At 43.5% G+C, this 18,098-nt stretch overlaps 1 protein-coding gene across 1 annotated transcript in view; it reads left to right on the top strand.

Annotated features, from left to right (window-relative positions):
• The window catches only part of PLB1 (phospholipase B1), a 328,328-nt gene that overhangs the window by 302,562 nt on the left and 7,668 nt on the right, over positions 1–18,098 (top strand). Inside the window, exons 47-51 of the mRNA XM_069236215.1 lie at positions 398–492; positions 8,647–8,728; positions 12,405–12,509; positions 15,049–15,144; positions 17,507–17,581. Coding sequence (XP_069092316.1) covers positions 398–492; positions 8,647–8,728; positions 12,405–12,509; positions 15,049–15,144; positions 17,507–17,581 — 453 coding nt within the window. The remainder of the gene's footprint in view (positions 1–397; positions 493–8,646; positions 8,729–12,404; positions 12,510–15,048; positions 15,145–17,506; positions 17,582–18,098) is intronic.

The raw sequence follows: 18,098 nt of genomic DNA, 5'->3' as shown, positions 1-18,098 counted from the left end.
TTCTTCCAGTGCTTAATTTGTAAATAAAAGGGGCCGGCGCTCAAAACTCTCCTCTTAAACACGCGGCTGCTACAATTAAAAATGTGAGCACATAATACTGAGGCAGCGTAATCCTGAAGCCACCTCGGGCCTCTTCAGACCATTTACAGCCACTCCCTGCCCCTTCAGCTCACTCTGTCAGCTTCCTGCTTTTCCCCTTTCTGACGCTTTTTCGTTTTTCTTTTCCTCCGTCTTTCCCACGTGTCTCTTGCTCTCAGTAAATGCTTGAGACAGAAAACTAAGTGTCGACCCTCAGAAATAAGTGCCGGTGCTCCGCACCGGAAACAACAAGCACAAATTAAGCACTGGTTTCTTCACACCTTGACGTTTGCGCCTCTTTAATTCTGCATTTCTGCAGGTGCCTCGCGCCTTCGTGAACATGGTCCAGATTTTGGAGGTCGAGGGGCTTCGAGAGATCTCAAGGCAAACACTGGGCTGCGCCTTGCTGAGACCGTAAGGACCCAAAACACAGTCTTTATATTCATTTATAACCGTTTTTGTAGCACGGACAAGACCCAAAGGGTGGCAAACTGATTTGCAAAAGAACAATTTTATACAAAAAGTAAACAGGGGATGCAATAAACACTAAAACATACAATGATGTAGCACTCTAAACAATGATATAGCACTGTAAACTTTTTTGGCGTCCTTAAACGCTAAAGTTACATATGGGGTGATTCAAGGCATACCAAAATAATGGTGTCAGAGAATTCTTAACAACAGTGACTAACTCTTGAAAATATAGCAAAGGGGCAAATTCTCCCTCACTTGGAAATAAGAAAGAATGAGTCTGTTCTGGTGGCTGGTGGGCTGGAGATCCACATTCTGGCTGCACTTCCTGAGAAGGAGTGTTTTAGGGCCAGATGTAGCAACTGTTTTGCATGTCGCAAACTGCGAAAAACGCAGTTTGCGACATGCAAAACGGCCATCGCGATGCAGAGACACATTTTGCGAGTCGGTACCGACTCGCAAAATGTGATTCCGACTCGCAAATAGGAAGGGGTGTTCCCTTCCTATTTGCGACCGCATCGCGATGCTGAGTTGCTTTGTGATGCGAAAGCGGTCGCAAACCAACTCGCAGTTACCATCCACTTGAAGTGGTTGGTAACGCATTCGCAAACGGGAAGGGGTCCCCATGGGACCCCTTCACCATTGTGAATGTCGCTGAAAATATTTTTTCAGAGAAAAACGGACCACTGCCTATTCCGAAAAAATGAAACCAAATGGTTTCATTATTTTTTTGAATTGCAACTCCTTTTCCTTTAAGGAAAACGGGCTGCAATAAAAAAAAAAAAAACTGCTTTATTAAAAAAAGCAGTCACATACATGGAGGTCTGCTGTCTCCAGCAGGCCACCATCCCTGTGAGTGCAGGGACTCGCTATGAGGTCGCAAATTGCGACCCACCTCACAAATATTCATGAGGTGGGTCTTTGCGACCCCACAGCGAGTCGCAGAAGGTGTCTGAGACACCTTTCTGCATAATATTTTGCGAGTTGCAAATTGCGAGTCGCTGTGACTCGCAATTTGCAAGTCGCAAAATATTTTTTTGCTACATCTGGCCCTAAGTGTATTCTCTTTCTCGAAAACTTGCGCTTCCAGAAGGGGGTTATGCTTGCTTTAAAGGATCCGGTTTCCCTGGCTATGGCCAATTTTCATGCTGGTTATTGGGAGTTCTGAAAAACACAGCTTCATGTGTGATGAGGGCAAGGACATAAACAGTTCTCGCTTTTATGGGTAACCATTTCAGAGAGTCCAGAATAGGTGAGATGTTGAATTTTCTTGTTGCCACGGCCACGTAGGGTTCTATTAAGGGGAACTAAGTGCAGTTTGGGAATACCTGTGAGTAAGGAGTAGCTGTAATCTAGTTTAGAAATGGCAAGGGATTTCGGGCCAGATGTAGCAAGCCGTTTGCATGACGCAAACTGCGAAAATCGCAGTTTGCGCCATGCAAACGGCCTAACGCGATGCACATTCACAAATTACGATTCGGTACCGACTCGCAATTTGGGAATGCGACTCGCAAATAGGAAGGGGTGTTCCCTTCCTATTTGCGACTCGCATCGCAATTCAGAATTGCTTTGTGACACCGAATGCGGTCGCAAAGCAACTTGCAGTTACCACCAGTGTCACACTGGTGGTAACTCATTCGCAAAAGGGAAGGGGTCCCCACGGGACCCTTTCCCCTTTGTGAATGTCGATAAAAATATTTTTTCAGAGCAGGCACTGGTCCTATGGAACACTGCCTACTCTGAAAAAACGAAACTAAATGGTTTCGGAAGTTTTTTCATTTTGCAACCCGTTTTCCTTTAAGGAAAACGGGCTGCAAAATGAAAAAAAAAAAAACAGCTTTATTTAAAAAGCAGTCACAGACATGGAGGTCTGCTGACTTCAGCAGGCCACATCCCTGTGAGTGCAGGGACTCGCTATGGGGTCGCAAAATGCGACCCACCTCATGAATATTGATGAGGTGGGTCTTTGCGACCCCATAGCAAGTCGCAGACGGTGTCTGAGGCACCGTTCTGCATCCAAGATTGCGACTCGGAAATTGCGAGTCGGACAGTCTCGCAATTTCCGAGTCGCAATCTCGGAGTTTCCTACATGTGGCCCTTCATCATTAAAGCCAGTGTCTGGGATACAGTGTTTGCTAACACATGGGAGCTTGAGTTGAAAATCAGATACCCTTTTTCTATAGCTTTGTTGTGTGCTTGATGGTTACGTTTTTTTGTCCAAAATAAAGCCAAGCGATGCGCCACTCGCCACAATTGTGGGTTTGCAGGTCAGCATTGAGACTGACGTAGAACACACGTTCAGTGCACTGACCACCTGCTTTGCCAGTAGTGTAATCCTGGAACATCAGGAGTGTTCTGTCACCCTACTGAGAAATGTAGCCTACATTGAGAAGCCTTCACTGTGAGCCTTGAGAGAGAGGCAGAACACTGAGCCAGTACCCGGGGCCTTGGGTGACCTTACTGTGGTACTGATGTTATTTTATGTCATGCAGTTCTGAATGCCACAACATTTTCAATGTCTGGCATGCTGGGAGTCACATAGGTAAATCACAGTCCATGTGATCCTGAGAGGGAATTGAATCTTGTGGCCTGTTCCATATGGATCTGTGTTGCTAGTTGCCTTTGCCAATGGTGGATGCTAATGGTTTTGCAGGAGGTGTCTTGCAACTGTGTGACAAAGCTGCATGTGGCTAGTAAACCTATTGGCATCTCCAGTGGAGTCTGGTGAGGAAAGATAGGTCTTGTGTTGTGTGCACTCTTCCGCTGATGCAATGTAAGACAGTCCTGGGCACATGGTAATGGGCAGTAGCCAGGCCGCATTAGATGACTAGGCATAACACTGCATTGTCCAGTTTACTGTAATTTTCAAGAAGATGAAAATGACACGTGATTTACACTCTGTTCCAGAACACTTGCTCTAAAGGCACTGACTATAAGGAGAATGGTAATGCAACTTTCATCTAAACCTCCTGGTGCTCAGTCACCCTATTATATGTGCAACAAGTGGTAAACCCACTAAGATATCTAATACGGGGTGGGGGAATGCACCGAGATCATGTGGCAGCTCAGTCAACGATGACAGGTCCGCTACCACATTTCGAGGCATTGCCATCATTCAAGACCACGGTGCAGGGTAGGGCAAGATGTCCATAACGTGCTGACAAAATCTGGCTGCATACTATTTTAGTGTTGTACAAATGCAAACTTCTACCTGCCATTTCCTCCTGGCAGCATATCAGTAGTCCCACCAGGGCCGGAGGTGCTGGTTTTCTTTCCGCCCTGGGAGACAGTTGTGAGGTGCTGTACTCTGCTGGATAAACAGTCCACTTCTAGCAGTGTTACGGAGGTGAGAACAGAAGGTGCATACCTTTAAACCTAGAAACAAAAGCCTGTCTGTAATGAAGGCTCCCTTGGCTTCTATGACAAATAAATGGCATGTGGGAAGACAGCCTTCATTAGAGTCTTTCCTTTTTTCTGTGTTATAGGAACACAAATAGAGCTGTGCTGAAGGCAAGTAAGCCTTTAAAATAGAAAACCTTTTGTTTCTTCAATTTGTCTTGCTTTAATGTTCATGCACTGTATGGATCAGCACATTAAGCCCAGACCTTTTGGCATTGCCAGTGCTTGATATCTCAGTCTCCCAAACCTCTCCTGAACTGATCATTGCCTACTCAGTTTATTAATGATTGATGCCATCAGCTAGAGCTGAACTTTGAGTTACAGCTTCAATTCTAAGGGCCTGATTTGGACCCTGAAGGATGGATGGCCATCCGTTGGGCTGGTGGAGGACTTAACTCCCGCCATCCTGACAGATGGTTTTGAGAGCCATCCATCAAACTTTCAACATTTTTTGTTTCTTAAAAGCAAACTCCCAAAGTGGGAGCTTCTAACTGAATAACAAACAACTAATGACCCCCATACCCTGGGAGTTTTCTCCTATGGTGTTGTGGGTCATCATTTTATTTTGTCCTTTACCGTCATGGCAGTGACAGTCAGAAAAAAATTATATTATCAAAATGAGATGACATGAGAGAATCTAGTATGATCAAACTAAATTGCTAGTTGATAAATCTTCCTTTTCTGAAATAAACAATAACTAACCAAAGAGAAAAACCATGTACTCATATAAAACTAACCAAACAGAAATGTCCATGCAAATAGAGAATTTTAATACAAAAGAATATATCATATTATACACATAGACATATAAACATATATACACAACATGTAGAAAAATGTACACTTCCTTTGGAAAAGTCGGGGAGAGTGAGACGAGGTACAGAGGCCCTCGATGCTCTCGCTGAGATACATCGGGAAATAGAACAGGGACGAGATTTAAGAACAGGGAGAGAGGCATATAGTTGGTTCCTCAATACATGAGGTTTACGGTTCCTGTAATTTAGATTCATTTTTAAGACAGCAAGGAAGTGACTGATTATGATTAAAACAGAGGATGATAAATGGTATATGATTATACGGACATAGAAGCAAATAAAGCCTTGAAGAAGTCCAGTCAGGACGAAACACGTGTCGGCTGATGGCTTTTCATTCTTTTTCTACATTTTGTGTATATATGTTTATATGTTTATGTGTAGGCTGATGGCTTTTCATTCTTTTTCTACATGTTGTGTATATATGTTTATATGTCTATGTGTATAATATGATATATTCTTTTGTATTAAAATTCTCTATTTGCATGGACATTTCTGTTTGGTTAGTTTTATATGAGTACATGGTTTTTCTCTTTGGTTAGTTATTGTTTATTTCAGAAAAGGAAGATTTATCAACTAGCAATTTAGTTTGATCATACTAGATTCTCTCATGTCATCTCATTTTGATAATATAATAGTTTAGACATTGATTGTTGATGTGCCCCACTGAATTGTTTGTTCATTATTAAAACGGGTCTACTATTGTAAACCCGGAAGTACATATCAAGGCAACGATGTGTGTCAGTGTATGAGCACTCAAAAGTTTTTTCCTATATGTTTAGAATGTGCATTTATTTCAAGTTATGAGTTGCCTTTTGTTGTTGACAGTCAGAAAAAAAGGCCATCCACTCTAAATAGAGTGGGAGGTGTGTGATGACTTTACTCCAATGACCACCTACTCTATTAGGCTACCAGAGGTAGCTTTACATCAAGTGAGCCACGGGGCTCCGACAAGAGAAGGTTGATGTCTATCCATCTCTAGATGAAGCCGGTAGGCTGTGAGTTTGGCTGATAGGATACTCAGGTGTTTTTGCATCAGAGTATTCTGTCCACCAAACTCTAGATCACCCCAAGTTCCTTCGGTGGAAGAGGCTGTAGTAATGAAGACTACCTCTATGCCTTCCGCTTACTACCTCCCTATCCCACTTCCTTCACATAAACTGCACAGATCATCCGCCAGCCTCCCAATTTCTAATGCCCTTAACCCTGTTTGTATTGCAGACGTTTAGTTGTAGGATTAAGGGGAAACCGAGTTAGGGAAGATGGAGAAAACAACGTAGACCAGGAAGCTCCGTTAAGTAAGTCAGGGTCACAACAGTTCCTTTAAAGTAAGGATTTGATTACTATCACAATAAACACTTGTCAGTATTCAAAGTAATCCAAAGACAGATACATTTACCAGCATTTGTCCCACCATTACTAGTACCACTATTAATCCTAAGGACCACTTGTGGAAGCTTGAGAAAGGCTTCTACTGGTGAGGCTGCAAGAATACCTAGAGTGAGTTAAGTAGCAAGCACTACACAAGAACCGAAGATAGGGCACGAAAACATACAAATGGTGCAAACATGGGAAGGGGGTTGGGTGAGTGAACTAGTGGGCAGCAGAAGAGCCTAGCAACTATGGACCGTGAGAAGTATAGATTAGAAGGATGTTTTCAGGCATAGACTAGAAGGTCGCTCCAGTTTAAATACTGTGGGAACCACTTTCAACCCAGACGTGAAGGATCATCAACGTCAATGACATCCATCTTGGATTGGGAAATGGCCCATTAAGGAAACAGAGGTTATAAAAAGGTGGTTCCACTTTGAATTACAAAGTACTATCACCATGCACAAGACACAGAGCACAATAGCCAAATAGCAATTGCTGTCCTGCTGACAATTTTCATCCTAATGGGCAAAGACAATGAGGGGCAGAAAAAATATCCTTAGGCATCCGTTACCTAAACCACTGAAGCCGGGAGTACAACCTCCTTCGAAGGCATTAAAAATGCAAAGTTATCAGAAAGAGGTGTTAGCATTACACAATCTGTGACCGACAGAGAGCACCACCCGTGCTGTTTTATTATTTGGCCCCAGGTGCCCCTGAGGCATCATGCTCTGCCTATTGGCTTCTTTTAAGAGGTGTGAAGTATCCTAGATGCAACTCACCTCTTCCACTCAGGAGGAGGGAGACTGAGGGGGTCATTCTGACCCCGGCGGTCTAAGACCGCCGGGGCCAGGGTCGGCGGGAGCACCGCCGACAGGCCGGCGGTGCCCCGCAGGGCATTCTGACCGCGGCGGTTCGGCCGCGGTCAGAAGAGGCAAACCGGCGGTCTCCCGCCGGTTTACCGCTGCCCTTAGAATCCCCCATGGCGGCGCAGTTTGCTGCGCCGCCATGGGGGATTCTGACACCCCCTACCGCCATCCTGTTCCTGGCGGTTCGCCCGCCAGGAACAGGATGGCGGTAGGGGGTGCCGCGGGGCCCCTGGGGGCCCCTGCCGTGCCCATGCCAGGGGCATGGGCACGGCAGGGGCCCCCGTAAGAGGGCCCCGAAAAGTATTTCAGTGTCTGCTAAGCAGACACTGAAATACGCGACGGGTGCAACTGCACCCGTCGCACCCCTGCAACTACGCCGGCTCAATTCTGAGCCGGCGTCCTCGTTGCAGGGGCATTTCCTCTGGGCCGGCGGGCGCTCTTTTGGAGAGCGCCCGCCGGCCCAGAGGAAATGTCTGAATGGCCGCCGCGGTCTTTTGACCGCGGTGCGGTCATTCAGCGGCGATACCCTGGCGGACGGCCTCCGCCGTCCGCCAGGGTCAGAATGAGGCCCTGAATCTTTGATCGGCATGTGGAACCCAGTACTTAAGATGGTACACGGCTCAAAATATAAAGTTTCATGGCAATCTCATGTTACTTGTGTGACCTGATACATTTGATGATTGAGTTAGGAAGGTTTCCACACACAGATATTTTTTTGTGTTTATTATGGTTCTAACATCAACATGGCTGAGCAGTATCACATCACATAAAAGCGTTCAAGACAAATAGTTTATGTTCTTATTCTTGGGTCTAAATTAGTACTATTTACAATACTATTGGTATTTACTTACATCTTATAAGAACATTATTTATTATCAAGATGTGTCCGAAAAAATCAGTACTTAATACTCTACATAGAACTTTATATAGTCATGTTAGCAGTATGCCTGAGCAATTATTTCAAGGTGACATAAGGACATCCAAACATCAACGTGATCAGTGTGACCCATAAAAAGCGTGCAACTTCATGGTAATGAACCAGAATATATTAAAATCTACCAAAAAACAGTGATCTCCCGTAAAACCAGTATTCATTGGCACAATATATAATCTGTTTATGCTTCCTGACAATTCTTTATGTTAATGTCACTCATTCATGTTTATAAATAGATGGCAACATAATGTTTCAGCTCAAATGCAAAGATATCCTGAGCATTCATCAGGAACATAGAATTAGTGAGTAAAATTATGTTTCCATTGCTAGCAGGGCATTGGCTAGCTTGTGACTATTGGAGAGGATGAAATACATAGGATGTGGTAGCCAGCAGTCCCCAGTGACCAAGCTTATAGTCTTAAATAGTAGGATGGTTGAATCCAAAGAGGGAATTAGGAAGAGGTCTGTCAGTCTGAATTTCTATAAGCGCTTTTAGAATGAACCGATATTAATCAATGTACAGAGTACCAAAGTGCAACACCCAGGTCTCACAGAAGCATAGAATCAGAAATAGACACACCCCCTCCTCATTTTACTCTTTACCCTCTGACAGTGATTAATGCTGAGGTATAAAACCATCAAAGGCACTGTAAGCCTGTGCTGTTAAGCATCCGTGTGATCGCCTAATTGACTACCTTTATATTGTTTACAGGAATGCCTGCCCATGTTTCATCAAATCAAGAGAGGGTTCTCCAGAATTAACTGAGATGAAGATAGTCAATCGTAATTTTCAGGTAAGATCTGTTTTCATACCTGTTTTCCCTCTTGTACAATACAACTTGATAATCAGCCAGTGTTGGGATCATGGTGAGTGCAATTTGACCTGCATGGTGGATCACTTCAAATATAGCGGTATGCCGCTGTTCCATATTTTATTGTCTCTCCTAAGTCACCACTGTTCCAGTGCTCCGCCACTGTAAAAATGGGAGCACCAGAGGAAAATTGGAGTAACAGATAAGCTGGACTTTGCTCTTGGCTACCACCCTCTTGGTCTCTTTATCTCTTACAACAAGCCTGCATCATCGACACCCCACACCATCTAAAGAGCATTACTCAGGGGGTCACCACAGTTTTTAATATGTGCTTTGTTTTTCTTATTTTTAAAAGTAAAATATATTTTAACTTGACTCACTGACTTGTCCCTGAAGTGATATCACATGCCCTTTGGTCCATATGACATCACAGGAAGTGACATCACACAACCTGTGAATCCCACTGAACGGCCATCATTCATTCTTTCTTGATAGTACCATGGCATTGACCAGACAAAACCTAGAGACAATTAATTTATAAAAGATCTGTAGTGAGAGCGGTTACATCACACAGGTGTCAAGTGCACCCCCAAAAACTGTAAGCAGCAGCACATATGTAACCACTGCAGCTCTTACCTGTTCTGTTTCGAAATATTACCTAAATTACTGATTATGTTTAAGTCACTTCTTCAGAGTTAGTCAACAAGTATCTAATTGGGCTGAAATAGTGTTTGCGCTCAATGGGACATTCCGGTTTCAGCTGTAATTTTGCCCTGTGAACATTTTTGCAGGTTGTACCTGACGAACTCTGCATAGTAAGAACAGGTCGGAAAGAGAACAAACACAGAGATTGAAGGTGTAGATATCAACTGTAAACATAACCCCTGTCTTGAATGTTGTGGCTCGTGCCCATATTCATGGATAAATGGGTCTTCATCAGGGTTTACATTCTCTGAGCACTCCTGAAGCCACAATCACCCCTTCTGTGCGTTGGTCACCCCTCTCCCACCCTTGCGGTGGTATTCCCGCCCCACTCATGACTCAGAGACTTGCAAACAGGAATGAAAGTGACGTCAGAAACACATTATTATTAATTAGCACTTGTATAGCACACAATCTGCCACAAGAATGTCATCACAGCGCCTTTTGGTGCTGCGTAAGATGACTTTATATGGGCTTTTGTGCTGTGGACCAGAGTTGTTGTTGGGGATTATCATTTCTTATGCTGTGGTGACACTACAACAGGTTGGACAGCAGGCCTGCCGTTCTCTCAGGTCTTGCAGCACCTAGATGATACGTGTGTTTGCTTGTGTTAATTTGTAATGTATGGAAGGGCCTGCTTGCAGGTTGAGCACAGGTTCCATATTCTTAGGTCCATGGATACACCGGGAGCATCTGAGGTGCTTGTAGATATTACAGCACAGATTTGAATCCGTGGACCATGGAAGATGCTACCCGTGGCTTGACCTTTACTGTCCTTGCCCTTAAATGCCTGGTCTCAGCGGTAATGAAGGCAGCAACAGGAAAAGAAACTGAACAAGCTTCTAAGAGCCGCATAGCTGTCACTCCACAACTTTCTTGTAGGTCCTCAGGAGCAACCATGAGGCTGTTAAGAAGTTAGCAGTGCTTAATTTGAGACGGTGTTTGTACTAGGTGGCTGGTTTGGTATTGTGATTATTTCTTCTGAAAATACGGGAAGTGAAATGGTTGCGGGAGAACAAGCAAGGTTAATAGCATTGTTAATCACTGTTGTATTCTTTCTTTTCTTTCCTCTCTTTTGTTTAACTGCAAGGCCAGGGGCGGCCCCTCTGCTATGGCGGAGGAGCATCGCCCCACTGCTGAAAGTAGAAATATAAAGGGATAATAACATTTTTGATTACCTGTTTATTTTTCCGCTTTTGTAAGGCAGGGGGCGGGGCCAGCATCTTCCACGTCAACAAGTGGAGGAGGGGTGGTGGGGCGCTTCTAGGTACACGTCAATTTGACTGGCAGTCAGAGGCCGGCGAAACTGACATGCACACTTAGAACTCTCCATCTGGCTGTGTTGTACAACCAGGTGGAGACCATGCAAAGTGTCCCACTCCCTCCTTGAGCAGCATTTCTGCTCGCTCTGGCCAATCCCAGCACTTCTTTCATGCTGTGTAACAACATGAAAGACGCGTCTGGATTGGAGGGGCAGAGAGGAAAAAGACAAGAGGCGGCTGGAGCGGAGACACATGGAGACAACAGGTAAGTTCGTTTTTTTATTGCCCCCTGCTTAGCACGCTGCCTCCCACACCCCCTGCTCCACGCACTGCCCCCACCCCTTACTAGCAACAGCCGCTACTGTACAAGAGACTAAAACTTATGTTTATGCTGGGTATCATATCAGTATTATTCGAACAAATTGATGTACATGACGACTGGACCAAACTGGCCCACACATTAATAATGCCATGTCTTGTTATGACTAATATGATCCATATGTGTTATTGCAGATAGTGTAGACATTAAAAATATATATATAAAAAAATAAATTTGAGACAGTGTTTTCCATTGCTCAGGACCGACAGTTAATTGTCAGCACCGGCTCTAGGGATAGTCTGCCACATGGTAGGGCTGTCTGTCTAATTTTGAGATGAGCACAACAACAGTTTTAATAAGTCAATACAAATTTAAAAAAGGATTATCTGCTGCTCAAGTCATTATTATAGCTTTGGGTGCCCTGGAGTAGTCTGACTTGTCACCCTTGAGTATGATGGTTAGTGTGTGTGGTGGTCCCGTCACTGGCAGTGCTGGGAGGGGCAGTGGGTGATGCAGGCTGCAGTGGCCTCCGAGAAGGGCCCAGGCACTTTCTTTTTTGTTGTTGCTTTTCTTACACATTAACCCCTGGGGAGGAGAGGTCAGCCCTGGGATGTGGGATGTCAGCACTGGCTTGATGTGACTTGCACTACATCAGGTATTTTGGTGAAATGAGATTCACGTTGACAACCCTTTGCTGCAGATTGGATCGAACAGAAATGAAGCCATCGTGTTTCAAAATAAAATATGCTTTCCCGAGGAGCTGTGTGTCAGTATAAACAATAAGCAGAAGCTTATATTCATATTTATCCACATTAATAGTAAATAGGCATTTCACATTAATACAAATTGCTGACTATCATAATGAAGGTACCCAAGAGTTATTCGTATAATGTTGGCATAAAGTAAATGATACATTTCTATTGCTAATAATCACCACTTGTTGGAATAATTTCATTTAGAAATTTAAGCCATTATACAACTTTTTAAGGAACTGGTCAGATATTGATATGTAACATTCACTCTACATATCTATTGGGATTTACACTTATTTCATATGTGTAGTCTAAAGGATTGAACTTTTCTAATGTTAATGTAAATAGAGAGGAATATACCTCATTAGTATCAGAGGTTCCTTATAACCCCAAAAGTAAATGGTCATAAAGTGCTGTTATGGGTGTTACTCCTCGGAGGAATAGGATGTGATGATCTAAAATTGTGAATCTACAGCACCATGGCATAAAGGTGTGTTGGGGGTGTCCCTGTGATGGGGGAATCTCCTCCACTACAAAAACTTGATCCATGCTTTTGTTAATGTATCGTTGGGGAAGTTGTTCCTGTCATTAACCATCCATGTTTCATTTCTGCCTCCTCGCAGGAAGAGTCCGCGGCGCTGGTTCAGAGTGGGCGCTATAATGAGCGTGAGGACTTCACTGTCGTACAACAGCCCTTCTTCAAGAATACCATCGTGCCAAAAGACAGTGTGAGTTGTGATCGCGTGGAGTGCCTGAAACAGAGTCAGAGAGACCTCTTTATCGCTTAGAGACCAGCTTTAAAAGTTGACCAGAGAACATACAGGGGCTCATTGTGAGCGTTTTACTGACATGATGTAGTGATACTCTTGGGGAATTACCGGTTTTCCTTGGGTGTGGTACTGCAGCATTATTACAAGGTATGAAAGTCACAATTGGGGATGATGCATTGTGACCACAAGATTTCCACTGGTCTGAGCTGCTGAACCCGGAACATTGTGTTTCTTCCTCAACACACATTTTTGCAAGGTATTGTGGAGGGACACCTCTGGGTTCAAAAAGTAATTTCACAGAAGCAGTAACCCTAATTTGGCAACAAACATTTGCAGTGAATTGGGATTAATGGACCAATCAGAAGGAGGGATACAGAGTTTAGAGGAGTCTCGAGTGAGGTTCTCTCATTGGGTTCATGGAATGCAAATGTAACCACTAGAGAAAAGCTGGTCTGCAACTTCATACGAAGAGTTGGTTCCATACATGAGCCGGATGCCTCGCTTAGTACTAAGATCCAACATAGCAGCTGGGCCTTAGAAGGAACAGGCAAGTGCATCACTGAAAGGCTGCTATGAAGATATGTCAAAAGGCTCTTCAACATTAAAAGAGAAGTTGTATGTATCTTAATTTAGTATATTACAGTGATTTTTATTAAAATTAATATTTACTGACTCGGAAAGATGCATTCACAATGTTGCCAGGAGTGAGGCAAGCAACAATTCGTTTTGCAGTGTGTGGTACATGTTATTAGTATACATGTAGCAGCTTTATAGTCTAGTAATCTTTACAAAAGTGAGTGCTTGTTTGGTTCACAGTGAGGTAAAGCTATCTGCGTAGGATCACAGTTTGTTTAAGTGGGGGAGCTGTGACTTGATCTGAGGTTGGCCAGTGTGCAGATCAGTCACTGCACAATATCTTCTGTTCATCCCAGCCCGAGACCAAAGACCACTGCTTTGTTGTTAAGGGATTTTCAGAGGCTGAATTGGTGCCCCACGGTCACCAGAAACAGTGGAGCTGCCTTGAGCAACACAAATGCTGCCTTACACAAGGTGACGCTGTGTAATAAACCTTACCAGAAAACCTTTGAAGGATTTAGTTCTCTGTAAGTCTGAGTAAGATATTAGCCACCTAGGTGCTTGTTCTAAAAGTGCGGCCTCCCTCGAAATAAAAGTAAAAAAGATATTTCAGGAGAGGCTTAGCACCCAAATGAGGGTGGGTAAATGGATTAGCAAAGCACAAAAAGTTGCCAAGATCCCACCGAGTTTGCCCAAGTTTTATGATCTCATAAGGTCCTAAAGCGGAGCTCAGCTACAGGGAAAGCTCATGCTTCTGCTACATATGCTGCATTTTAAACGCACTTTCAGTGGAAAGGTTCAGTCAGAAAAGCACACTTTCAGGTTTAAATCTCACATTCATCATAATTGCCACGTGCCACAATTTAGTTGAAGCTGCTTCTTTTTTCTTTCAAATCTGCATTAGGGAAGGAAGGGGGATACTTAGGGCCTGATTTATGAAAAGTTAGCGCCGCCTTTACGTCATTTTTCTGATGCTAAAGTGGCGCAAACATACAAATATTTTGTAAGTTTGCGCCGCTGTTGCATAAAAAAATGACATAAAGGCGGCACTAACTTTTCATAAATCAGGCCCTTTGAGTTTGGTATGGCTTTCCAGAGTGGCATAACGCAAAATGATGCCCCCACCTCCATCAGAATGTGATAAGGGGCCCTGGAGCCTCCCAGATTGCACAGATTCATTGCTTTGGTGCTCCATGGGGCCACCTTAAGGGTTGGACTCCTCACTGCACTGCTGGGGCCCGCCTCACGCCCAATCAGAGGCACTGAGGCCCATATTTATAATTTTTTTGCACCACATTTGCGTAATTTTTTGACGTTACAGCAGCGCAAACTTACAAAATACAATTGTAGTTTGTAAGTTTGCGCCACTTTTGCATTAAAAAATTAAGCAAATGTGGTGACTACAGGTTCAAATCCGAGAGGGTCCACTCGGCCATACATCCTTCTGAGGTTGATAAAATGAGTAGCATTGAGTTGGGTAACAATAAACACCTATTATTTAGTGCCAAGATTCACCAAAAAGTTTAAAGATTAAGTTTAAAGTTTATGTTAAATTTCCCTGGTGTACATCTGGATCTTATATAAATAGGGGTAAACTTCATAATTGTCTATAATGTACAAGAGCAAGTCCTAGGATTAGGAATTTATAACGTTTCCATGTGTGGGACCTTCTGCCTATCTCAGTGATCGGATATCTGATCATAGTCATGCTGGTATTTAGAGACACATTTGTCCTGTGGACTTTGTTAAATGTTTTTTTTTTAAATAATTATCATTTTTATTAGATTATATTACTGCACACTGCAGGGCAGCTCAGTGAATTGTGGGCCACATTTAGCAGACTAGTAGACATTGTTTATACATTACTCTGCACATCAATCCTGCAGCGAGGTGCTAATGTCTAAGAGTTTGTTTTTTACAGACTGGAGCACCAGACTTGAGTTTCTTCTCGGTGGACTGCTTCCACTTCAGTGAAAGAGGTCACGCCGAAATGGCCATAGCCCTGTGGAACAACATGGTACAGTATACATGGCATAGCTTCACAAGAATGAAAGAACGCACAGTATTATGTGAATAAATATGCGTATATGAAAGAATATGGCATAGTATGAATTGCATGAATGTACACATATGAAATGAGGGTACAGTATGAATTTAATACATACATATATATGAAACGGCATGCTATAAGTTGAATCTCTACACATAATAAATATCTGGGCCTGGGCGGAACTCACAGAGTCTACCTCCACGGAATTCTGCGGAGTTACTTAAAAACTCTGTGCGATTCAGCAGAGTTCTTCAGAAGGGCAGAATTCAGGCACGTTGTGCAGCTTGCACTGACTTATAGCACCAGCAGCTTGTTCCACTCTGTAAAATCAGCGCCAACTGCACCACACGACGGGCCAGAGGTTGCTGATTCTTTCTGCCACTCAAGTAGGTTTTCTACTCGAACGGCAGCTTTCTCAACACGAACGGTCGTGCCCGCCCGCATAAGAAATATCGCCGGGAGGCGTTCTACCACCTGAAAATTGTGCGAGGGAACGCAAATTCTCACACACGCTCACAAACGTAACATTGGTGAGCCGCGTGTAAGAATAAACTCCGCCACGCTGCAGTTGGTGGAGTTTTGCCAGAACTCCATGCTCCAAGCAGAGCACGGAGTGGGCAAAACTCCACGAACTTTACCGGTGGAGTGGAATTTTTCGCCCGCCCCTAGAAACATCACAGTACAGTGTAAATTAAATGGAAAAAATTGAAATGACTTGGTAACATATGAAAGGAGTAACTTTACATATATGAAAGAACATAGCACAGTATGAATGGAATATCTTTACTTATGTAAAATGACATGGTACTGCGTAAATTGAATGAGTATACAGATGTGAAATGATGTGATGCAGTATGATTCGAATGAGTATACACAAGCGAAATGCTGCGTCTCAGTTTAAACAAAATGACTATACACATGAAATGGCATGGTACTGTCTTAATGAAATGACTTTACACACTTGAAATATCATGGTAGCGTATCAATAGGATGCTCAGATGACATGAAATGATATGATATAATATAAATAGAATATTACAATAGATGACCAATAACGCTGTAGTATAAAGGGGTGTACAGATACCTGGGTAATAACAGTACAACAGGAATGTGATTGCCAGACACTCATTATACAAAATGAATAGGATGGTCGAACATCTGGTTTAACGTGGTACCTACAGTGTGACGAGAACACATAGCTACCTGAGGAATAACAGTGCAGCGTGAAAGGGATGGAGAGAGACTCAGAGGACATGAATAGCATGGCACAGTCAGTGCTTAATTTGTGCTTGTTGTTTCCGGTGCTGAGCACCGGTACTTATTTTTGTGGGCCGGGGCTTATTCTTCTGCCTCAAGCATTTGCTGCGAGCAAAAGACACATATGGGAAATATGGAGGAAGAGAAAAACGAAAAAGCGTCTCAAAGGGAGAAAGCAGAAAGCTGCTGGAGTGAGCTGAAGGGGCAGGGAGTGACTTTATATGGATTGAAGAGGCCCAAGATGACTTCAGGAATCGCACATTTAATTGCAGCAGCCGCATATTTAAGAGGAGGGCTTTGGGCTCTGGCATCTTTTTATTTACAAGTTAAGCACTGGGCACAGTATGTCCAGGATGGCCAAACACCTTAAGCATTAACATACAGTGTGAATAAGGTGATCCACTGCATGTGAAATAACGTGGCTCGTGCTCGGATAGTGCGCTTTAGCAATAGTAACCCTCCTACCCCTACTTTTCTCATAATTACGCAAGCAGGAGTAATCACATAATTATCGGTGATCCTATGTCAAAGAGAAACGTGGAATTACCGAAATGTGAAATTACTTAGATTACTAATTTGTAATTGAAATTCCACCCGGGCCCCCTTTGCATATGAGCAGAATACAAGGGTGATGTGAACTCATGAACTAACATATTGAAAGCTCCCTCGCCCAGCTGTTGAGCCCCATTCATAGCCTGAACAAGGTGTGTTGTGTTGCAGATGTTGTATGATCGAGTGAGATAGTTCAACGGATTAATGCAACTGTTATAGGATGTGTGTGTGGGGGGGGGGCATGTGTGTGGTTGCTGCAATCAGCATCTCATCCTTCTGCGATAATTAGGTGTACCATTGAGTCTGTTAATAATCAACGCCTACTGTCAGCACCTAGAGGCCAGGCAAATGATATAAGTAATATGTGTAATAATTCGATGTGACGTGTTTATTGTGGAAAGCGCTGCACATTTTAGAGGCTTATCTGTAAAGCCATCCGCCTCCAGGCACGGAGGGCAGCCGCTGCCACAACAGAAGTTACAAACTGCATGTTTACATTTTTTAATCTCTGTCTTTGTAGCTGGAGCCAGAAGGTCATAAGCAGAACTTGAATAACTTCACACACAACCGCTCCAAACTGAAGTGCCCGACGTCGGTACGTAAAGTGGCCTGTAATCACGGCATATTCAGGGGGGTTAAGAGGAGGGGTACCTTGCATGGTCTTTGTGAGTAGTTTCATTCCATATGGAAGGTTAACAATGGCGGAAGGTTAACAATGGCTGCCGCGCCTGACACACCTGAGGTCATCTTCAAGAGGCCATCAGGTGCAGAGGAAACACACAGCTCTCTTCGCCCAGTCTTGCACTAAGCCATAGGCTTTCTAGGATGTTGTTTTGATCCATGATGTCTGCTTGGGTATTGCAATGCCCTGAGGTACCACTTACCAGATGGCCCCTTAATTATCCCAGCCCTCATATAAAGCTTTAACTAGCTACCTTAGAACTGGGACCTACAGGATCAACATTAATTATTCACAAACTTAAACAGCTTTTTGCAAAAAAAAAAGTATGCTAATAGTGGGAAACTGATGACCTGCAACATCAAAGTTAATTAATTGGAACACGATTAACATTGAAAATTTCGGATTCAAAGAGTAAATATTCAATAGTCTC

Source organism: Pleurodeles waltl, chromosome 5, assembly GCF_031143425.1.
Source record: "Pleurodeles waltl isolate 20211129_DDA chromosome 5, aPleWal1.hap1.20221129, whole genome shotgun sequence".
Taxonomy (NCBI): Eukaryota; Metazoa; Chordata; class Amphibia; order Caudata; family Salamandridae; genus Pleurodeles; species Pleurodeles waltl.
Note: the sequence above shows the minus strand (reverse complement) of the source record. Positions and strands in the feature narration are given on the sequence as shown.